Source organism: Labrus bergylta, chromosome 4, assembly GCF_963930695.1.
Source record: "Labrus bergylta chromosome 4, fLabBer1.1, whole genome shotgun sequence".
In the NCBI taxonomy this organism is placed as follows: Eukaryota; Metazoa; Chordata; class Actinopteri; order Labriformes; family Labridae; genus Labrus; species Labrus bergylta.
In genome coordinates, this window is record NC_089198.1 from 7,947,217 (window position 1) to 7,970,823 (window position 23,607).

At 40.5% G+C, this 23,607-nt stretch overlaps 2 protein-coding genes across 2 annotated transcripts in view; one reads left to right on the plus strand and one right to left on the minus strand.

The window, feature by feature from the left end:
• Positions 1 to 23,016, minus strand: part of LOC110000619 (presequence protease, mitochondrial) — a 40,246-nt gene extending 17,230 nt beyond the window's left edge. Inside the window, exons 1-24 of the mRNA XM_065953612.1 lie at positions 22,669 to 23,016; positions 20,796 to 20,901; positions 20,399 to 20,505; positions 19,766 to 19,917; positions 13,418 to 13,532; positions 12,467 to 12,563; positions 11,698 to 11,858; positions 11,227 to 11,353; positions 10,968 to 11,056; positions 10,599 to 10,727; positions 9,809 to 9,922; positions 9,520 to 9,616; positions 8,918 to 9,052; positions 8,518 to 8,656; positions 7,643 to 7,759; positions 7,394 to 7,523; positions 7,097 to 7,217; positions 6,118 to 6,194; positions 5,843 to 6,008; positions 5,483 to 5,583; positions 4,997 to 5,117; positions 4,854 to 4,904; positions 3,908 to 4,020; positions 3,658 to 3,780 (exon numbers count right to left, since the gene is read on the minus strand). Of these exons, the coding sequence (XP_065809684.1) occupies positions 3,658 to 3,780; positions 3,908 to 4,020; positions 4,854 to 4,904; positions 4,997 to 5,117; positions 5,483 to 5,583; positions 5,843 to 6,008; positions 6,118 to 6,194; positions 7,097 to 7,217; positions 7,394 to 7,523; positions 7,643 to 7,759; positions 8,518 to 8,656; positions 8,918 to 9,052; positions 9,520 to 9,616; positions 9,809 to 9,922; positions 10,599 to 10,727; positions 10,968 to 11,056; positions 11,227 to 11,353; positions 11,698 to 11,858; positions 12,467 to 12,563; positions 13,418 to 13,532; positions 19,766 to 19,917; positions 20,399 to 20,505; positions 20,796 to 20,901; positions 22,669 to 22,715 (2,735 nt within the window). The 5' untranslated portion in view covers positions 22,716 to 23,016. The remainder of the gene's footprint in view (positions 1 to 3,657; positions 3,781 to 3,907; positions 4,021 to 4,853; positions 4,905 to 4,996; positions 5,118 to 5,482; positions 5,584 to 5,842; positions 6,009 to 6,117; positions 6,195 to 7,096; positions 7,218 to 7,393; positions 7,524 to 7,642; positions 7,760 to 8,517; positions 8,657 to 8,917; positions 9,053 to 9,519; positions 9,617 to 9,808; positions 9,923 to 10,598; positions 10,728 to 10,967; positions 11,057 to 11,226; positions 11,354 to 11,697; positions 11,859 to 12,466; positions 12,564 to 13,417; positions 13,533 to 19,765; positions 19,918 to 20,398; positions 20,506 to 20,795; positions 20,902 to 22,668) is intronic.
• LOC110000621 (tripartite motif-containing protein 16) lies at positions 15,088 to 17,010 on the plus strand. The gene is made up of 2 exons (XM_020655947.3): positions 15,088 to 15,097; positions 15,680 to 17,010. Exons 1-2 carry the CDS (start codon positions 15,088 to 15,090, stop codon positions 16,489 to 16,491), a joined length of 822 nt encoding a protein of 273 aa, XP_020511603.2. The 3' UTR covers positions 16,492 to 17,010.
• Positions 23,017 to 23,607: the final 591 nt, after the last annotated feature.

Sequence of the window (23,607 nt, forward strand, 5' to 3'; positions counted from 1 at the left end):
AAATTGAGGATTTTTCAATAGCCTATAAATAATCCAATGTTCAATAAAATCCCTTTTGTAAGGTGTAGGGTAAAATAAAAACCCATTATGAATAAATGTCCTCCTGCTCTATAAACTACATCACGTTGCTTTGGATAAAGGGCTTTCATGTAATTTTAGTGATTTTTTTTATCATTAAATATGGTAATTAAATAAGTAATAACTATACTATAACATGTTGTAGTGCCATCAAACTCACAGCACACATCATATAAAAGCGTTAAGCATGATTTACTTTATGTGTGATGAAATATTTCGGTGACCCTAGAGCCTACAATGGTGACTTTTTTTTAATGATATCCATGTTAAAAAATCCCTTAAATTATTATTGCCTTTGTTGTTTCTATCCACTCTGGGCTTTCTGTGTGTGTGTGTGTGTGTGTGTGTGTGTGTGACATCTCTATAGTGGTGTTTGTGAGTAGGGTCCTGCTGTTGCTGTAGTTTTGGAAGTGGAGCAACATTTTACCTTCATGTGCCGGCAGTGAGATGTGACCGTCCTGTCAGAGTAATAAAGCATTTATTGTGTGCAAAGACGTGTGACTCTGTTTTATTTATCAGTTAATTAGGATTTTAGAAAAGGGAACTGAGGTTAGAGTGTCTGATTTTAAAAACTCAATCATCTCACCAGATGTGTTGACCTGCAGCAATTCTTTGGTTTTATTCACCCTGAGTTTTAAATCTGTTGATTTGTGCTTCAAACCCGATTAAATGGAGGGAAATTGATTTCACCTGCGGTGTTCAAAGACTTGAAAAATAATTGTTAAAACTTCAATTTAAGGTCATAATATTCAACATTAACTAGCGGCTTATTAGCATGCTAACTAGTAGCATACTGGCTGCTTATTGGTCATTATGAAGCACTTATTAGTACCTTATCTACATGACCATAGTCTATAGTTAACAGGTCATTATCTAAGAGTTTGTTCTCATTTCCTTCCTGATTACAGCTCATCGATAGAGAGTTAGGAAGTTGTTGAACATGAGTTATGATCTTGATATGCTTTTGTTTACTTCTACCTCATAAGGGTCGTACTGAGGGAAACATATTAAGATCATAATTCATGTTCAATCACTTCCTAACTGAGGAACCAATGAAAATGTGAAATTTGTGGAAAATAGGACCACAGCCTCCATACATGGGGCGTGCACAAAAACCACTAGACTACATGCGCCCCCACAAAGACCAACATGACCTGACTGAATGTTTGCACATGACACAGTTTGTTGTTTGAATTAGACAGAATGGCTCTGATGTTCTTCCTCTGCTCTGAGTTTCCCAGAGTAAACCACGGAGGAAGAAAGTCATTTGTATCCTGCAGAAAAAAACAACAACACCTGATTGAAGTTTATATAAATGATATATCTCTTGATGATACTTTAACAATGATCCCAAAAAGAAGAGCTCACTCACATAGTGTATTCCAACATGATCATATATTTCATTAAATATATACAGAATGAAGACGTATCTGAACCATGACAGCAGCTCTCAGTCCTCCTCTTGATATTGTGCGCTTCAGCTTTTTGACTCTTTAATAAAAAATCCTAACCGTAGACTTTCAGCATTCAGTACAGAAGAAGTCGTGCAGCTGTGATTCTCCAGAAGTCCAGTTGAGTATTTAAATCACAAGTTACCTACAGACTGGATTATTTTACGATCCATGAGGGATCTTTTTTAATCGCCTTGTTCTCTGGACCCAAGATAGCAACTCCACACGTCATCTGACCGACGCCGAGGTATCTGCAGCGAGGGGGAAAGCAAGACACGAGTTAACACTTGATGTGGGAATAAACGGGAACAGTTTGTCAGTCTGTTTTTTCTTTTAGCTTCTCCTTCTCTTCATTTCTGAGTTATGTAAGGGGACATAAAGTTTGTACCTTTCAGCCACTTCCACCAGACTTTGGTGAGTGACAGCAAAAAGTCTTTCTCTGTGATTCTGCTTCATCTCATCGGTGACTCCGCTGAGGAAGCGACCCATTCCTGCAACACAAACACAGAGTGAACAAACCAGACGGCTAAGAGATAAAGTGGAGACAGTGACGGCTTTACAACAGAGACGGAGACTAAGTTAATAAAACTAATGAAGATCTCTTCATATCTGAACTTGCTTATAATTCAACTTTTTACTCATCATTTTATTCATTAATCCTTTAAAAGCTTTTAACCTCCATTAAAGACTTCTAATGTTGAAGTTGTCAGTGATGTACTGAGATGTTAAAGCTCCAGAGATCTGATTGGAGGAGGATCAGGTGAGGCATCCTGACAGCAGCTGGAGGGATCACTCAGTCGTTCCTCACCTTTGTCCGCGGGGGCCACAGGCGAGTCTACAGCCGAGAACACTGACAGTTTAGCTTCATCGATGTCCTGCTGGGTGAACTGTCCCGACTTCGCCCAGTCCACACCTCGACGAAACACAGACAAGGTCTGCACTGAGTTTGGATCCCTTAGAGAAGTACGAGAAAGAAATACAAAATCAACGACACACTGTTCATCTCAAAGAAGATTCTTTTTAAACGTAGAAGTCATTTGGAATATTTTATTACAGCTTCCAAAAACGCCCCATGATGGCTTCCCTTAGTAAATTGTTCAGTCTTCTGTGTCTCTTTTTTTCCAGACAGATCGCCTGAATATTCTTGGAATATAAAGATTTTGCATTTTGGACAAAGGGAGGAAGAAGAGGTCACATTTGAGAATATGGCAACAAATCTCTTTCAGGAATTCAATTCAAATTTCATTAGATTAGAACAAAATAAGTGCTGCTGCAACTTTGGTTCTTTCCCTTGTCTCTCCAAAACTTGATTTAAAATCCATTTTAAAGGTCACATATTCTGTTAAATCCTCTTCACCATGTTTCTATGTGTCTCTAGTCCGTCTACAAACCCCCCAATGATGAGAAAAGTCCATCCTCTCTGTCTTTTGCCTGCTCCACTTTTCAGAAAATGTGTACTCAAACAGGCCGTTTGGAGTTTTTCCCTTCATGACATCACGAAGAGCAGTAGCCCCTCCCCCAGGTGGGTGACACTCCCACAGCTAGGTGTTTGTTCTGCCCTCTGAGTCTGCCTTCTCACCGTAAACAATAGAGCAGGTAGCAAGAAAGCCTGAGACACCCGAGCCCTTCCAGTGAGGGGGAGTGGTGAAATACAGCTCATTTACATATTTAAAGGTACAGACACAGAAACAGCCTGTTCTGAGCAGGGCTGAAATAGAGGGGTTTATAGACATGATGAAATATTGGATCAGAGTGGATTTAGAACAAGAAACTTCACACACATGTTTTGAGGAGCTCTGAGACTTTTTTAAACTGGTTGAAGAGGAGGAGAATATGTCACCTTTAACAAAATTCATATCTTGAAGACAACCCAGCCTGCCCCCTTTTATAGAATCTACCTCTACTCCTTCATAAGTATGGAGATTTTGTATGTATTAGATTCCATTAAATACACCTATTAACCAAAATGCACATCGTTTTCTAAGGTTCGAGAAAGCCTGAGTGTATATAAAATATTAAACTTGTTTCAGCCAAGGCAACAAAATGAACTGTTGTTGTATTTCCACGTCATTACAATTTCCACAATGTTTTTTAAAACTTTGTTGAGTGTGGTGTGGCGGCCTCTCACCTGTACGAGTAAAAAGAGAAAAGACCTCCTCCCATCCTGGCCCCGCCCCCGTAGGCTCCTCCCTTCTCCCTGATTTCTCCATGCAGAAACTTAGCCGTCATCATCCTCGCCAAGATGCACAAACTTTAAGAGAAAAAAGGAAACAACAAGTTTTTATTACACTTTAGATGAACTAAAAGTTACACGTAGAAAAACTGTCCGTGTAAATCACACTTTTAAAGGAAGTGCTGCCAGGTACAGGTGTGGTTACCTGGCGTAGTCGTGGTGGGAGAAGGGTACCGTACGAATACTCTCGCTGATAAAGTGAACAGGGAAGGGAAGCTGGAAGAACGTTTTCATCTGACACGGCTGGAAGTTTTGCTCCTGAAATCAGAGAAGATGATCTTTACTGTCACTGTACAAGTACAACAAAAACCTGTCGGAGCACACCTGTAGAGAAGTAGTTAAATATAGAACATATACAAATACTAAACCCACCAGTATATATACAAACAAAACAGTTATATTATACAATAAGATGTAAACTATGGTTAAGAGAGAGCTGAGCGGTACTGGTGGAATATTGTACTCAGGTATTAAAAAAAAACAAATAAGCGTTATATTTATAATCTCATGCATGCACAGGACTTTGTTTTGAAGGAATGTCTCATAATAAAGGACAAAATAAAATTACAGGTGATCTCACAACTATTGAAATCAAAGGTTCAACTGTTTTGTGTTGGTGTTATTTTGCTTCTTCAAAGATTTTTGACTTTAAAATCTGTATTTCTGCGTTTCTATAAGACGGCCTTTCCTCATCTTTTCCATTATTTTATCTTCTTTAATCTGCAGAGACGGTTCTGCCTTTAATATAATGTGAACTCACTATGGCAGGGATATATTTAGAGGAGTGGTTCTTAATGGGTTTAGCTTTAGGACTCATCACCATCTCCTCCTGCGACCAGAGTTTCTGATATTGTTCAACCTATCAGGTTTATTTTCAATGAAAGATGTTTCAAAAGATGTGACAGAACAAAGATACAGAACATAGAACTTTACAGATTTTTTGACACCATCATTTTTTCCCCCTAGGAACTCAGTCACGACCTACTGAAAACAGCTCTGTGACCCACTTATGGGCCCCTACCCACCAGTTGAGAACCACTGACATAGCGAGCAAACAAACAGAGAAATGTAAGATGTTCCTGAAAACTTACAGAGATGAGTTTCCGGCTCAGCCCCGAGACATCCGATGGGTCGAGAGGCCTCTTTAGAAAAAAAAATCAAGAGAATATTAAAATCTAATTTTAAGAATTATTCTGCCTGCTTTCATGTTTTGATTTGTTTGTTGATAGTTTACCTCAATAATGTTACTTCTGACCGGTTTGCGCTCCTTTCTGTTGTCAGCCACGTCCTTCATGAAGCTCTCCAGCTGTGCTGCCGTGTCCGACATTTTCTGTGGAGTAGTGTTGATCGCACACCTGTAAGAGACAAACATTTACATTGACGAGCATGTTACAAACAGACCCTTTATATTGAAACCATGTTGCAGTAATTAAAATAACATTAACTGCAGAATACTGTCACTATCTCTTCATCATTCAAAAATCTATCACCATGGAGGCGACCATAGCCTAGTGGTTAGTGGACGCCCCATGTGTGGAGGCTGTAGTCCTCCAAGTGGACGACCTGTGGCTCATTTCCTGCTTTCCCCACTCTCTCTCTCTCTCTCTCTCTCTCTCTGATTTCTGACTCTGTCCACTGTCCTGTCTCTAAAATAAAGGCCCAAAAAGCCCCAAAACAAAACCTTTTAAAAGAAAACCTCTCCTCAGGTGTAACATCTCACCTCATGTTGTCCGGGTTGAGAAGATGCTTCTTGATCCTGACGAGCGTTCGGATGACTTGGCTGAGGTCGGACAACTCAGCGACCCTCTTCATAAACTTCACCTGAAGTAATCATTGATAAAAGATGGATAAAATATGAAGCGAGAGAATGGAAAAACAAAAAACCTCTTGCACAAAGTAGGAACAAATGAAATTGTCTCTGCTTGTCAGAAAGAAATCATGCTATACTGTATGTCTTGAATCTGCGTCTGCGTAATTTACTTCAAGCTTTAAATCACTATGACAACACTTCTTAAAGCTGACGTGCAGGAGTCAGACACTATCATTTTAGTTTTTTAGGATCAACACTCCAGGTGCATACCTGTTCCATCCCACCAAGCGTCTCATTGAGGTCTCCTGCTGGAGTCAGGTGACGGCCTGCACGTGTCATGGCGTACATGTGGCCCGAGTAGGAGATCCCATTGGCTAACTCCTGTGCTGACATCATCACCAGCACTCTCAGGCGCTCCACCTCGTCAAAGTGGGGGCTGTAGTGAACAAAAAAAAAAAAAAGATAAATATCGAGCTGTCTTCTCAGCCTCCTCGAATTTCAGGACACATTTTCTCTCAGTTTATAAGAAGTGAAGGAGGACGTACTTGTTGAATATGTCGCTCCACAGATGAAACATGTGAGGAAGGTTTCTCTCCAGGCAGGAGGAGGACAGGAGGACACCCTGGAACAGAGAACACAGAGACAAGACTCTTCTTTGATTACCTGTTTTATACCGATGTAATGTAACCAGCAGCAGTTAAACACTGAACCAAGATAAATCACAACCTCTGTTTATGTAACACACGATCACTCAGTTTCAATTTCTCTAGCTTTGAGGAGACATTTGATTTTTGAAGACGACGCAGCAGAAAGAAGATGGGTTTCCACAATGCACAAGAATCATCATAATAAAGAACAAACATTTAATTAATATAGAATAAAGTTACTAAATTACATGTGATGTCATATATGAAGGAACCTGACATGGAGCAGCATACTTCATTACTCCATTCATCCATTTTCTTCCACTTATCAAAGGTCAGGTCTCTGTGGCAGCAGTAGTAATTCAACCCAGACTTCTCTCTCCCCAGTTCCTCCTGAGGGATTCTGACGTGTTCCCAGGCCAGTGGGGATATACACAGTAATCCCTCCAGTAAACTCTGGGTCTACCCCGGGGTCTCCTCCCAGTTGGGGCGTGCTCAGAAGACCTCAAAGGGAGGCGTCCAGGTGGCATCCTAATCAGATGGCCGAACCACCTCGACTGGCTCCTTTAGATTTGAGGGAGAAACGGCTCTACTCTGAGCTCTACCAGAATGTCTGAGCTCCTCGCCCTCTCTCTAAGACTGAGCCCAGCCGACCTCTGGAGGAAACTCATTTCAGCCGCTTGTATCCACCATCTTATTATTTCGGTCACTACCCATAGCTCATGATCATAGGTGACCGGTAAATGGAGAGCTTTGCCTTCAGGCTCAGACTCACTCCCTACATCATCTAAAGTATTCTTGTCCAGAAATGTCTCTGTCCAAACATTACTTCTATCCATATATTTGTAAGACTTTTCAAACACAGTAAGCTGGTACTGACCTGCTCGTACATGTCCAGCTGGGTGGAGTCAGGGACGACCTGGGTGGAGACAGACATGCCCCCAGTCCTCAGCTCCATCTGCTGGGACTGTTGTCTGTAGTCCAGACCTCCACAGCCCATCCTGATTTAACAAACAGACACACATGCAATCTTTAAAATGCTTTCAAACACCACCTGTCCAAACCTTACACAAATACAGAAAAGATCAATAAAGCATAATATCTTCAAACTTTTCATATACCAGGTGACACATTTTGAAATCTTGCTCTGGTCCAATCGACTGTCAGGTGAACTTACTTGGTGACAACGCTGCAGAAGAGCGGGACATAGAGCCTGAGGTCCTCCGGCAGTGTGTTGAGACTGCACATGGCTCTGAAGTAAACTAGCCCGTTGGTGGGCTGCTCACAGTACTGCACCGGTACGCCGACTGAAGGAGACAAGGAGAGGAAACATTTTAAGGGGTTTTAACCACAACACTCTGAGATGATTCTTCCTTGTTGTGTATAATGTTTTATAAACTTGTGTAGAGCGGACACTGGGCCGTACCTGCTGTGCTGATCTGAACAGGAGTAACAGGGATCGTGGGCTCAATGTCAGACACTTTCAGTGCCGGCAAACAGGAGGCGTCCTGCGTTTTGCTCTGAGCAGCCAGCAGCTCCAGACCTTTTCCCAAGAAGAAGAAGAAGAACATGAATATGAAACAGACAGTTAAATCAGAAGTGCCTCAATCAAATCCTTCTGAAATGTTTCAACAAGTTTTACTGGTTGGGTCATAAACAGAAAAGTGAATGCAGGTGAAATGTTCTTTTATGGTTTTCCATCAGTAAATCTCTGTACTTTAATGTTTCTAACAAGTCCCCTCAAAGACGGTTTTTAATATTTAAGGCAACTCCTCACCCCCTCGGACTAAAACTGGCAAATGACACTCAATTCAGTAACACTTTTGTCTGTCTTTGAAAACTTATAGAGCAGCTTTGAATGATTTGCAGCACAAAAAACATCTTATTTATCTGATACTGGTGTCAATAAAAACACCTCAAGCCGTTTAGCGCCCTCTGCTGACTCATCCTGGGATTACTCCAACATATGTTTACCTCATGCTCTATAACTCTGCCTGTGTTTAGTTTGAACATCCAGCATTGTAACACTATATGACTAAATGAGGGATCTAGAACAGGTCAACATGAATATATTCTGTATACAGTCACATTGCAGCGCTTGATGTTTTTTTCCCAGTTATTGTGTTAATCTGATGGTTTATTGGATTTTTTGGGGCTTCAATCAAATCAATCAAGCAGCCAATAAAAGCCTGTTTGCTTCAGACAATTCTGTGTGATTTCACAGAGTCAAGCTCAGAAAGTGTTTTAACAGAAGCAGAGAAACACAGATTTCCTCCGTGGAGCAGTTTCAATCATTTGTACCTTTTTCATAGATGTCTTTTTTGTCGCTGTCTGACAGAGCATGGATCTTTTTCTGGAGCTTCTCCTCCTCGGCTTTGGCCTGTTTCTCCAAGTAGACCTCATCCGGACTCATGGACAGGGTCAGTCTGTGTGTGTTCTCCTGTAGGGGGGGTAATGGGGATTTGAAGAGGAAGAGAAAAAACACAAATGATACAGAAAACCTTCAAAGTTCATGTTTTTTTGTCATGATCTTAAAACACTCCAGGGCTGCTGAGGTTGACCTTAAGAGCAGACCGAGTATTTCCCCCTACAGAGAACATTAGTGAGACTTGTAAAAGGTTTATTCTTGTATTTTTTTTAAACCTTTTTTTCACATATTTCTGGATGTTTTGAAGAAAAGTACTTTCCCAGTGTCACACACCTTAAAGTAGTGCTTGACTTTGTCCTGGAGGAAGCGAGGGTTTTCCTTCAGGGTCTGTTTGAACTTGGCAACGCTGTCGTTGATCTGCAGCAGCTCCACCGGGTCGCCGTCGTGGTTCCACGATGACGCAATGTACTAGAAAAAACAAAAATGTATACACATACACAAACAGCCATGAATAATGAAACCGACATGTGAAACATGCAGCAGAATCCACAAAGCGATTATAACATTACTGACAAAATAAAGCTAATCTAAGTGTCCTGTTTGACTCTTACATTGATGTATAGTGATTAAAACTTTACTTCTCATACACATGTGTAATCCCTTTAAATATTATACTCTCTGTGATTATTGAGTTTACTGCAACTCATCAAAAAAAGGAAGAAATCAGCAAATAAACTGCTGTGAAAACAAGCTCATCTCATACGTTTAGACATGTTTAAAACATTCTGTATTTGTATAGAAATACACAGAGTATATAGTGGTAGAAACACAAGATTTCAGCAGAGACAACATAACTAACATCATCATTCTTCCTGACATATCTCACACATAGAGGTTTATAAATACATGCAGTGTCCTTGTGTTTGTGAACTCACCGAGGCCAGAGACAGGCCGAAGTTTGTGGACTGGTGCTTCATCTGGATCTGGATCTTATGCAGGAGAGCGTCGATTCTTTCCTCCTCAAAGCCGCTCCTGTCGATGATGACGAGGACTCATTTTATCTTATGTGCCGTTTCAATTTCATGTAACCAAGCAACTCATCATCCTTCATGTGCAAGTAGACCTTACAGTTTATGGCTTTATCAAAACAAGCTGACACTTAGAGAGAGCAGGTTTGTAAACATATATTAAAGTCTTAAATACAAAAGGGAGCGTGGGACTTACTCGATGATGTCGTTGATGGTTTGGCTGATGATTTGCTTCACTCTCTCGGTGTCCTCCTCGGCCATTCCCTGCAGTCCTATACTGAACGACGCCTCTTTGGTGCTGCCGTCATATCTGCAGAACACAACATTTCAGAACAATGCAGTACTCTGAGCGCTGTCTGCAGCACATGAGGCAGAGCATCACAGCTCAGCAGCAATATACTAAAATGTTAAATTATCTTTTAATAGACATTTCTAAAAGAAAGTTGTCATCTAAGTAGCTTAGCAAAATCATATAGATGAAAACCCGTCTTTAGAGAGTAACTAAACCCCCAGAGTACAAAGTATCTAAATTTAAATTCCACATTTTGTGTTAGAAATATGCATAGCTACGGCCCTCTACAGGTTGAACCCATCTACTGCAATTACATTCTTCTATTGGCTTATCTGGTGTTTAGAGAATTGCATGGATTGACAATAACTGAAATCTTAGCGGCTGGCTGTAAAATATTTACAAATGTGCCAAAATGAGGATGTTTATTTTAAAACATTAGAGCCATAACATTCAAATCCTCCAGGGGGCATCATCCCCATCCTCTCCTGCCCCTCTCTGTCGTCTCCATCGGCTGTCTCAGCACTGACAGATCAAATGGTTCTGGACCGTCGTTGAGCCTCTGGATCAGAGAAGTCCTCCACATTAAACCAAACTTCTGTCCTCGCTGCTTCTCCAGCCGTCGCTCTAAATAACCTCTGAGCTTGCTGATCATTTTATTTGTGAGAGTTTGTTACTTTGCGTCCTGCGTACTCACCCTACAACAGAGGAGAAGTCAGTTCCTATATTGGGTTCGATGAGAGCTTTGTAGAAGGGAGAGTTGGGTCCAGAGATCATGAGAGACGACAGCAGGCTGAGGGTGAATCCTTCAAATGTGTCAGTGATGCTGCACGGGGAAAAAAACAAAGAGATTTTAAATATTTCTGAACAATAGGACTCGCTAAAAACTTCACTTTGAATGAAGAGAATTGTTGAGTGAATCCTTTCTGTACTGTAAAGCTCTCAGTCTTTAAAAAAGCCGTCGAAATGACAACCAAGATGTAGTGAATAAAGAGGAGGATGGAGGCTCTTTTTATGGCTTCTCCCATCTTAATGCAAAATAAAAAGAAATGATTTTCGGTCTTACTCTCCCAGCAGGTAGCTCACACACAGCGTGTTCTGCCGGGCCGGATCCGGAGCCAGAGCGTCAGGGCTGCAGGTCACATGGTCCTCTCTCTGGGGAAACCATTGAGATTCACGACGACATCAAAACGACTAATCAATGCATTTCAGTGTGTTAATATAAAAGCATGCAATAATAAACAGCTGTTGAGATTGTTGGTGTAGTTTTTAAGATCTATTGATCAGTAGAAGTTACAGATGCTGGTCTGGATTATGACACTCACAGGGCTGCTCCAGTGTGGCTGGGGGGGGACCTCTGTGTTCGGGTTGATGCGTTCAAACTTGGACAGAGCTTCCTCTTCGATCTGCTTCAGATGCTGCTCCAAAGGCAAATCTCCATACGTGAAGAACCTGAGGAGCACATGGAGGACACTCTCAGGGGTGTTTTCTGAGCAATTTTAAAGCCTGCATGTTAAATTATTTTTAAGGAATTATGATCATTCTGAAATAAATAAGATCGATAAAGCATGAAACAGACAAACTAGCATCAGTTACCATCAAATTATTCAAGTTTCCTGTGTTTCATATCTACTGTGTCAATGTGAGCCTGCATCGTTCTGCTGCAGGAGATTATTAAATGTAACAAAGAAAGGATTCTGCTGGCTAACACCTGCTCTCATCTCATTTCTTCACAGCACTTTACAGTTTCCTGTCCCTTCTAGGCTCACAGTGTACACGCGTGTGTGTCCATGTACCTGGCGTTGCTGGGGTGGTAATGCGTGGCGTGGAACTGCTTGAGCTGTTCCCAGGTAAGGTCAGGGATGGCTAGAGGCTCTCCTCCTGACACCACAGAGTACGTGTGGTCTGGATACAGCTTGTTCTGGAGGTGCTGGGCGTACACGCGCTCGTTGTCGGACTAATAAAAAACACACAATCAAACGTTTAACAGTCACTGACACACTCTTATTTCAAAACCATTTATCTGACGTCACCTGTTCATCTCATATCTGGAACTTGTTTCACTGCTGTTGCATTAGGCCCCATGTCCGCCTAGCATTTTTTTTTTTGTTAGCTTTTTCTGAGTGTCTTTGTTCTATTGTTCCCAATGAGGAGAGAGCGTTTGCAGCAGCAGCAAAGCGCAGCGTCCAGCGCCTTTCTTCCGAGCGCTCTGCCTAATTTGTGCAGCCGCTCCGAGCACTTCAAACTACAAAATCTTTCAACTTTTTATGAGGCCGCTGTTGACGTCACCGGCGCTTTTCTTTCAACCAGCCGATCATAAAGTTCATCATCTAGACAAAGTAGGAGGTCAAGCATCCTCCGTTTGTGGCTCAAAGTGACAGATAAAAAATATCAAACAGAGAAAAGCAACGGAGCTGTGTCGGTCATACAGGAGCTGTTGTCAACAGACTGTTGTCATAGAGACAGGACGGACAGCAGCAGAAATATGAGATATCTGAAGCTACTTAAAAGAACACTTTACTATATTGTATCTACGTGTAGAAAGGTGACTTGGAGTAGACTTACAAAAGCCCCTTTCATTTCATTGAACACCACTCCTTTAAAGACCAGAGGGGAGTTGGGATCTGTTGGGTTTTCATTCTCCAGCCTCCAGCCCTCCTGCCTGCAAAATCAACACAAACAGAAATGAACTAGTGAAGAGCAGATTTCATCAGCGACTGTTTCAAACAAGTGATATCAGAAAGGTCTTGGACTCTTTTAGGCTGGCTACACACTCGACAATATTCAGATCTTAACCTATTTAAAAAACGTGGGAGACCAAAGACATAAGGACAGCTAAATGATTCTAAACATTATAATCCTCCGACTGCACACACTAGACGATTTGACCCGACTGTGAGACCACACACCTGCAGTTTGTAGAAACGAGTTCACAGTGGTGATCCCACAGACACGAGATCTCACAGAAACTTGTGTGATGAAACGTGACTTCAGAAGAAAAACAAATATGGAAGACAGTCGAGACATTAAAAAGCCACTCATGTTGTTACTCAAGCTGCTCTTCTTTTTCTATATTCCTCTTGGCTCAGGGCACAGTTATGTTTGTGTTCACTGGCATGTTTGTGAGCTGTAAAAGTGATGCTCTCTTCGCTCTCTTTTTGGCTACTGCAGGTATTCAGTCGGAGGCAGCCCGATCTGGAATGGTAAATATCAAACATGTTTTTGTATTTAGGATTCCAGATCGGGGAGGCTCTGACTCGATCAGGAGCTGTAAAATAAACGTATTGACACCACACACTTGAAGATTATTTGGACAAATAAAAGGCCCAAAATCAGGCCTAAACTCCCCTAGTGTGAAGCCAGCCTCAGGACAAACAGTCCAACTAACAGAGTTAACAGCTGACTATAAAGACAAAATCTTCACTGAATATTTAAAATTTGACTTTTGCTACAATGCTATCAAGTCAAATAAATACAAACATGAAACAAATATGAGAAGCAGCAGTCACGGCTCACCAGAAATCCTGCTCTCGTAAACACGGGAAGAAAGCTGCATCCAGATAGACCGAGAGAAGATTCTGGAAGTCTTTTCCATTTTGGGTTGAGAACGGATACATGGTGTAGTCACTGGCTGTTTACGAAGGGAGGCAACAACAACAAAAACATGTCAGACATAAAGCTCATCAGCAAGCCAAGAATTAAGAAACAATCATCTGAAAGTCATTTTCTCTTCTAAAACTGACCGGTAAAACTATTAAAAGATAAGCTTCAATCTGTTTATGACTTCAATCTGAGGCGAAGTATGTCTAAAGACAACATCAATGATCTGCTTCAATCATCGGTTTGACCATCTGATAGTCAAAAACAAGGAATAAAGGTCAGGTCAATGTATTTAATCCAGTATGTGAACCACCAGTATGTGAAAACACCTCTTCCAATGGTGGTGAAGTTCAGTGGAACCCTGAAAAACATACACAGATGAAACACAAATTTAAACTTCTGCGTACTATTTTATTGTACTTTTGTATGAATTCTCCAAAGTCTAACCTCTCGATTGCAGCATTACGTCTTTTATGAATCTGTATGTTGTTGTTTGTTTGTACACTGTCTGTGTTGTCTTCTCCTTAAAGAGCACAAGAAATCTTTTTTCAGTTATACAAAACAGCTCTATGAAACTGTAGATTTCAGAGGAAACCAAACATGAAGCTTTTCAATGTTTGCTTCAACTATTGTGAGCTGTAAGTTATTTAAAAACATCATGTGGTTGTTCAATGTTGTCTTTTAATCTTCACTGCACGATAAAACTCAGACTGACAAACTCACACTGTCCCTTTAAGAGAATTCATCACATGAGTGAGGGCAGCATGGTAACCCCTCCCTATTGCTCAACTCCACTCTGTGCACACATTTCCTTGTTCCCTCTCCTTCACTAATATACAAGTGCAAGAGCTCCCCAGCCCTGTGCAGCGTGGATCAGCAAATGAGCAGCGACAAAAGGACACTGAGGTATTTTTTGTCGGTGTACTACTTCTACTACATATTCAAATTCTTCCATTACTTGTAATCAAACCGACTTTTGCAAGGGGAGGCTTTGTAAATTAAAGCAGCAGTAGGAATCAGTAGGTTTGTATTTGAAACAGGATTATGACTTCAATCTGAGGCGAAGTATGTCTAAAGACAACATCAATGATCTGCTTGATCATCAGTTTGACCATCTGATAGTTAAAAACAAGAAATAAAGGTCAGGTCAATGTATTTAATCCAGTATGTGAACCACCAGTATGTGAAAACACCTCTTCTAATGGTGGTGAAGTTCAGTGGAACCCTGACGCCTCCCTGTGGTGTCTCAGATTTTCACAGCTTGTAATGCTGCTGCTCACAGGTAGCTCTGTTCAGACAGTAGTTGTAGAAACAGTTCAGTTATTCTCTGTGTTTTATTAAATTATGTTAGGAAATGTGTGACTAGAGTTTTTTACATGCTTGCTTATAGAGTTTTCTTCCATGCAACAGAGAGTGGTTATGTATTCATGTTGAGAATCTGCCTGGTCAGAGGCATGAAACATGAGTCAGAGCTTGTTAACCCCTCCCTCTTCTTCCTGCTCTCAGACACAGCCAGCTCCACTCTGACGTTTATTTTCTTGTTCCCTCCCCTTTAGATCTACAGTTTGAGGATGGGTGTAACCAACATGTGGGACGGTGCAAGAGCAGACACTGAACAAACACATGCTGTGTAGATCAGAGATGAAACTACTGATTTCAAAGGAAGTGAAACTCAGACAGTCGTCGTTACAGAGAGGAGAAATGGCGCAGAAAGGAGTTCAACTAGACCGGGAGGCCTTCTCTTGTTCCATCTGTCTGGATCTCCTGAAGGATCCGGTTGCTATTCCCTGTGGACATAGTTACTGTATGAACTGTATTAAAAGCCACTGGGATAAAGAGGATGAAAAGACAATCTACAGCTGCCCTCAGTGTAGGCAGGACTTCACACCGAGGCCTGTCCTGAGGAAAAACACCATGTTGGCAGATTTGGTGGAGAAGCTGAAGAAGACTGGACTCCAAGCTGCTCCTGCTGATCACTGCTATGCTGGATCTGAAGATGTGGCCTGTGATGTCTGCACCGGGAGGAAACTGAAAGCTTATAAGTCCTGTCTGCAATGTTTGGCCTCTTACTGTGAGAAACATTTTCAGCCTCATTATGAACTACCTGTCTTTAAGAAACACAAGCTAGTGGAGCCCTCCAAGAAGCTCCAGGAGAACGTCTGCTCTCGTCATGATGAGGTGATGAAGATGTTCTGCTCTCACACACAGAAGATCACAACCAGTTTCTACACGACTACCCCTCACTGTCACCCCTCAGTGAATCTACACACTCATCCAGCATCAAGATTCGTCCTCTGAGGTACTTTGAGGATGTGACAGCGGCTGTGTCAGAATTCAGAGATAAACTACAGGACGTCCTGAGAGAGAAATGGACAAACATCTCACAGACAGTGACTGAAGTGGATGTTTTACTATCAGAGCCACAGCCCAAGACCAGAGCTGATTTCTTAAAATACTCATGTGACATCACACTGGATCCAAACACAACATCCAAGAACCTGTTATTATCTAAGGAGAACAAAGAATCAAAATTCTCGAGTAAAAAGCAGCCATACTCTAATCACCCAGACAGATTCACTAATTATGATCAGGTCCTGAGTAAAGAGAGTCTGACTGGACGTTGTTACTGGGAGGTGGAGTGGATTGGGGACGGAGTTTGTGTAGCAGTTGCATACAAGAATATCAGCAGAGCAGGGAGCTTGAATGAATGTGGTTTTGGACACAATGACCAATCTTGGGTACTATATTGTTACAAAAACTGTTATGACTTAATGCACAACAGTGTCCAAACTCCTGTCTCAGGTCCCTGGTCTCCCAGAATCGGAGTGTACCTGGATCACAGAGCAGGTATTCTGTCTTTCTATAGCATCTCTCAAACCATGACTCTCCTCCACAGAGTCCAGACCACATTCACTCAGCCTCTACATGCTGGACTCAGGTTTTATAATGCTGAAGTCACTGCTAAGTTCATAAAACTGAAATACACTTAAGTCATTTGAGGCAGAGAACAGTGGGTTGATTTTAGTGTTTTAATTCATCAGCTTGATTATGTTCACATTTGTTGCTAAAAGCTGATTGTTATTGCATGTCGTTAATCACTGCACACATGTCACCTGTAACTTCAGCATTATAATTGATACTCTGTGTTGCTCTGTAAATAGTTTAGTTTATCTATTAGAAACTCCCTTCTTTCATGTGTAATGGAAATGTCTCTTCTTAACACATTTCTGATCTTTTGACCCTCTGTAAAATGCTTCCAAGCTAATGGAAACCCTTCCAAATCACAGTCAGTAAAAGTATACTAATATCATTCCTGTGTGAGACTACTGGTAAACCAGGTGTCTATTCCACTACGTTTCTAATTTACGTCCATCCTTCCACTTAGGGAGGGTTTACCATCTGAATATAGCAAAGGTGTAAAGGTGCTGGGAAACAGTTTTGTATCTTGTCAAAACTCTGTGTTGATCCTTTTTGCAAAAAGCCTTTCAATAAATACAAAAGCCAAACTTTGTCGTTGTACAACTTACATTTTTCAGATACTCACCACCTCTGGGTGAAGCCATAAAGGCTGTCTGTGCTAATGATGACACGTGTTCTATTATCTGTGCAGTATCATTGCTGTTTCACTTATGTAAAGATGCAATCTAAAGGTTCATTTATATACACTTCTCGGTCAGACCCCCCCCCAATTGATAGAAAAATATACAATGCGGCACCTTAAAACATAAATTATAATAATCTAAAAACAACATAACACTCAGACAACCAGAATACTAATCAGAAAGCACAGAGGCTGAAGGCTGCAGGAAATATTATCAGACAAAAAAAAGTGATGGAGAATACGTTTTTATGCTCCTGATATGTGGAAGACACTGCATCTGAAAATCAAAGTAACAAACTCTCTGAATAATAAAATTTAAAACAATGTAAGACCTATCGTTTTAAACAGACGATCTTCGGAGAGTAAAATGATAGAAGATGTCTTGTTTTAAAGACTTTTACTGATTGGATCAAAACAATTGATCGTTTATTGGTGGGATGTTAGTCTTCTAAAAGGTCGGACTTATAGCTGCACATTAGAAATGTATCTCATTCATAAAAGTATCCACTGTTTCAGCCACTACCATTCTCCTTATTTGACTGTTTAGGTGTCGCTCTATTGTACTTAAAAAAAGAACGGCCTTTTTGCAGTTTCCACTAACGAGCCTCAGCCAGACTTAATAAATAACCTGATAATGACTGCAGAGTATATCAGTCAAAAATCCAAACGTCTCTAGTTGAGATATTTGTATTCAGTGTTGCATCATTACTACAAAGTTTGATGAAACCAGTATTCACTTATTAGTGCCTGGACGATACATACTGTGTACTACTTCATTATAATTTCATATCAACCATTTATTCAAAGTTCACATTTATAAAGGTGTATCGACACATTTCCTAATGGTGGTGAAATTCAGTGGCACTCTGACGCCTCCCTGTGGTTTCTCAGATTTTTACAGCCTTGTATTGCAGGTGCTCACTTCAAGCTGCCTTCCCACATTAGTCTGCCTTCTCCTCCACAGAGTCCAGACCACATTCACTCAGCCTCTACATGCTGGACTGGGGTTTAACTGGTCTCCTGGAGACTCTGCTGAGTTGTGTAAGCTGAAGTAGACAGAATTCATTAGAGGACAATGTGTTAACATCTGTGTTTTTTTTCCATGTTTCTACAGAAAGCTGATTATACTTTTCTTCACTGCACATGTATACTACGGTACTTTGACGAAACCAGTTAAGCAAAATTTCTGGATTTCATAGGTTTCAATATCATATGTGGAAGTGTGACCTTCCTCTGACCTGTCGCTTTGAGCCCCCTAGTTTTCCTTGCACCACAGCAGACATGGACCTGCGTATAGTTATTCTGTTAACCTTTCACCCTTACACACGCAAGTCTTCAAAAGAATAAGGTAAACAGAAGTTTCCTCCTTCTCTTAGATTATTTCTTCTTTGTTTTGTTTTCAATGTTTTGTTTTGTTGTTCTTCTTTGTTAGGCGTCTCAGAGTATTCAGAGAAGCGCTATGTTATCATTATTATTAATGTTAAAGGTCACATATTATGTAAAATACACTTCACCATGTTTCTCTAACTCTAATATGTGTCCCTGGTCTGTCTACAAACCCCCCAATGATGAGAAAAGTCCATCCTCTCTGTATTGTGCCTGCTCCACTTTTCAGAAAATGTGTGCTCAAACAGGTCGTTTGGAGATTTTCTCTTCATGACATCACAAAGAGCAGTAACACCTCCCCCAGGTGGGTGACACAGCTCATTTACATTTAAAGGTACAGACACAGAAACAGCCTGTTCTGAGCAGGGCTGAAATAGAGGGGTTTATAGGCATGATCGAATACAGGATCAGAGTGGATTTAGAACAAAAGACAGACAAGTTTGAGACTTATTTAAACATGTTGAAGAGGAGGAGAATATGTGACCTTTAAATCATGAAGGTTGTCAGTGCTAGTGATGACTTTTGTTCTCTTATCTGTGCTGTATCGCTTACCATCTACTATTTGTAAAGATGTAAAGTTTTGAATAAATTTGCATATAAAACTATAGTTCATTTGTTGAAATTTCTGTCAGACCAAATTAGCAGTAACCCCCCCAATTGATAGAAACATGTACAATGAGGCATCTTAAAACATGAATTATAATAATCTAAAAACATCATAACACAATACTAATCAGAAAGCACAGAGGCTGAAGGCTGCAGGAAATATTATCAGACAAAAAAAAGTGATGAAGAATATGTTTTTAACGCTCCTAATATGTGGAAGACACTGCATCTGAAAATCAAAGCAACAAACTCTATGAATTATAAAATAAAATGAATTAGATATATTTTTAAACAGACTTTTAGTGGAGAGTAAAATTTTAGAAGATGTCTTGTTTTTAAGACTTTTACTGATCAAAACCATTTTCAAACCAGGCTGTAAACATGTTTATTCATGCTGTAAAAACTGTTTTTTTGGCTGTGGTGTGCATGTGACTTCCTGGAGCCAGCCTCAAGCGGACCCTCGTCAAACTGCAGGACTTTCAAGGTTGCCACTTGGTATGAACGCTACTCTTATTTTAATACTTTAAACATGACAGTGAGGTTGAAAGTCCTGACAGAAAAACACATAAAAGTCTAACTGACTCACTCGTTCTTAGAGTTAGTCTCATCAGTTTTTCATTCAGTAAATCTATATGATGTAACTAAATCATTTTAGGATGAGTGTTTTATACCTGTGAAAGCATTCATGAAGGTGGACAGGGACCTGTTCAGCATCTTGAAGAAAGGGTCTCTGCAGGGATACTTCTCAGATCCACACAGCACTGTGTGCTCCAGGATGTGTGGGACCCCTGTGCTGTCCATGGGGGTCGTTCTGAACAGGACACTGAAATACAGAAACAAGTATAAGTGGAATTTCTTTAAGATACACCGGTTGGCTGATCTACATTTCAAATTCATACTGGGAGAATCTTTAACACAGGTAAAACATATAATCTAGTGTAGTAGTCAGGAGCACTCTAACCGAGACCAAAACATACCCGAGACCGGAGTGTGCCGAGGCCGAGACAAGACCAAGACATTTAGGGATCGAGGCCAAGTCAAGACCAGTACCAAGGCAGGACGAGACGGAGGCAAGATCAAGAGACGTTTTTCTTCCAATTACAGTAATGACTTTGAAAAATAGCCAATCAGTGGTGGTCTTGACTGGTCATGATTTAAAATCTAGAGTCCGCCCAGTCTGAGGCCGAGGAAAAATCAATTCCGAGACAGAGAGCAGTCTCGAGACAGCTCTTGAGAACAATTTACTACAACACTACTACAATCATTTAAGAAAATTGAAGAAGTAGTATACACTTAAAACCAACCTAAAGAGGTTATTTGAGTCATCCCTGGCTGCATGGAGGTACTGAGCTCCAGTTTTATCGTGGGTCAACTTCACTGCGGTCAGGAACAAGTCAGGGACGGCAACAACCTGAAAAAAAACAACAAACAACGACAGAAAGAGCAACACCAGTTATCTTACATGAAGGCTCACGGTCTCAGTCAGAGAATTAGACCTCACATACACAACAAGGTCAATACAAATATAAAGATACAAACAATTATAAAACAAGATTTTCTTTTGAATTGCTGATCAACATGTAGAGCATTCGTCCACTGAATTAGCCTCCTGAGTGTTCATACAACATTTCTTTCAAAGCTTTTAACTGGCAAATAGAAAATAATCGGATGACATTGATTGAATTGAAGCATTTCACCCACCTCTCTGACTGTGAATCCATGGATTTTCTGTCCGGGTCGGTACTGACTGGCCCTCTCTATTGCTGAAGTGCTCTTTAGTCGCCAGGTACTCTGCTGCCCGTAGAAGCTGGGATGAAAAACAAAGGTTTAAGATAACAGGTAATAATAGAAAACACCTTGAAGAAGACAAATGAAGATCGATTTTTGATAATTTGCTGTATACTATTCTCACAGTGTAAAACAGCTGATTCCCTCATACACAACTTTCTGACAGTAAGTTTATATTTAAAGCAGAAACTTTAACTACCAGGGTGCAAGGAGAGTGAAGAGTGAAAAAGAAACAGCAGCACTTGTAGTATGAATATCAACTTTATTAGACAGATGCATTTTGACTTCATCACTCTTTCTTTCATTAGAAAACATATCCAAGCTGAGCATATTTACAGTAGAGACCATGTCAGTGAACTATGAGGGCAAAAAAATGAATAATTGTTCATTAATCATTTAGAGGACTTATGTCCCAGCAGGTTTTTATCTTCAGTCGTCCTGATTACTGTAACAGTGTCTTTACAGGTCTGCCTAAAACATCAGTCAGACAACTGCAGCTGATCCAGAACGCTGCTGCTAAGAGTCCTCACCAAGACCGAGAAAATGGATCACATCAGTCCAGTTCTGAGGTCTTTACACTGGCTCCCAGTCTGTCAGGGAACAGACTTTAAAATCCTGTTGGTGGTCTACAAAGCACTTAAAGGTTTAGGGCCAGACCTCCTGATTAATTACAAACCATCCAGACCGCTCAGGTCGTCTGGGACAGGTCTGCTCTCTGTCCCCAGAGTCAGAACCAAACATGGAGAAGCAGCGTTCAGCTTCTATGCTCCTTACATCTGGAACAAACTCCCAGAAAACTGCAGGTCTGCTGAAACTCTCAGCTCTTTTAAATCCAGGTTGAAGACTCACCTGTTTACAGCTGCCTTTCATTCAACAGCTTTAATAAGACTTTAAACATTTACTCTGCACTGTAACTTTTAACTCTTTTTATATTTTTACTTTATTTATTTCAATTAATTTTATTTGAATTATTTTTACTTGAACATATTTTCAGACTTTATAAATCCAGTGTTTTTCTTTTTGTTTTTTTTATTATTAATTTTCTTTCCTCTGTCATGAAGCTTTTTGATGTCTTGTGTGAAGCACTTTGAATTGCCTTGTTGTTGAAATGTGCTATATTAATAAACTTGCCTTGCCTTAAAATGTTAAATTAATCGTGATATTGATTTGAGGTCATATCGCCCTGCCCTGGTGAGGGGTGGTGGGGGCTTTAACATATCATTTATGTGCTATGGGGGGGGGGGGGGGGGGGGGCATACCTAGTTATGATACCCCAGTAATACAATACCTTTAATATTGATAGTAGTACTAGATGTTTAAATGTAAAATGCTGAAAGAGATGACTTCTCATGTCATGTTGCATCATCACAGCACATAATATAAGACAATATCAAATCATATTTCACATTCAGTAGATAAACAGAATTATTAATTAATGTATTAGACAGATGTATTTCGACTCTTCCTTTAGAAAACATATCCAAGCTGAGCATATTTACAGTAGAGAGACCATGTCAGTGAACTATGAGGGCAAAAAAAACAAATAATCGTTCATTAATCGCAATCGATTTTTTTTTTCAATTAATCAATTAATCGAGATATTGATTTGAGGTCATAAGGCCCAGTGCTACAAGGGGGCGCCAAAGCACCGTTTCCTACATTTAAGACGATATCAAATCATATTTCACATTCAGTAGATAAACAGTGTGGTGATAATAAAAGGTGAATAACACTGAAATAAGATTCAAGTGATTAAACTACAGACTCTGTGACGTCATTGACTCACCTCACAGAGCGAAGTTTCTGGAGCACCGCCTTCGTCTGCCGAAACATGGCGCTGTCAGCCGCGTAAATAATCTAATAATATATCTACTGCCGACGTGTTCGGCTATAAAAACACACGGTATGAATTCAAAGTCGTCGGTAACGTCTCATTATTTAAGTCCAGCATCCCAGCTCCGTGTCCTCTCCTCTCCACGCCGTCCGTGACGATACTGTTGACACGTTGGGTTAGTTGCGTTCTTAAAAAAATGGCGGCAACAACTGCGCAAATCGCCGATTTGAAAGTCATCTCCTGCGCAGTTGTGCTCGTCTCTCTGCTATACGACTCTACAAGGACGTGCTGAGCAATTTTTTTAACATCCGCAACAAGCTTAAACCTCGACCCGTAAACATGCTTGATTGTGATTGGTCAGAGCGGGAAGAAGACACGATGTGATTGGCTGTACGTCATGTCGCTAAGGTTACCAAAACCGTGACTGTCACAGGTCGTTTTTGAAGGGCAATACAATTGTAATGCGACGTTTAAAACTTCTGATTTCAGTATATTTAAGACGCGTTTAATGTAGGTTGAATGTTTAAACTATCTATAAAATTAACCTTTCGTTTAAGTGACGTTGAATGTAATGTAGCCTCTTGTCCAGCAGGTGTCGCTGAAAGATCGTGTTTAGATCGTTTCTTCCTCTGGATGTTCACTCTCTTTCAAAAGTAGACTACCACAAAAGAGGAAAATAAGTTGGCCTATCACTGAAACAAAACAGTTTATCTAAACAGGGAAAAGGGATGCTACAGTCCCCTTTATTTATTTATTTTTTTCAATTTTTTTATATGCACAATTCTCAAGATTGTCGCTCTGTGTTTCCAAAAAACATAAAAACTTGGCATTTTATTGCAAATAAAAGGCAGATAAAAACATTTACATATAGTCTCTGTATCATGGTTTTTA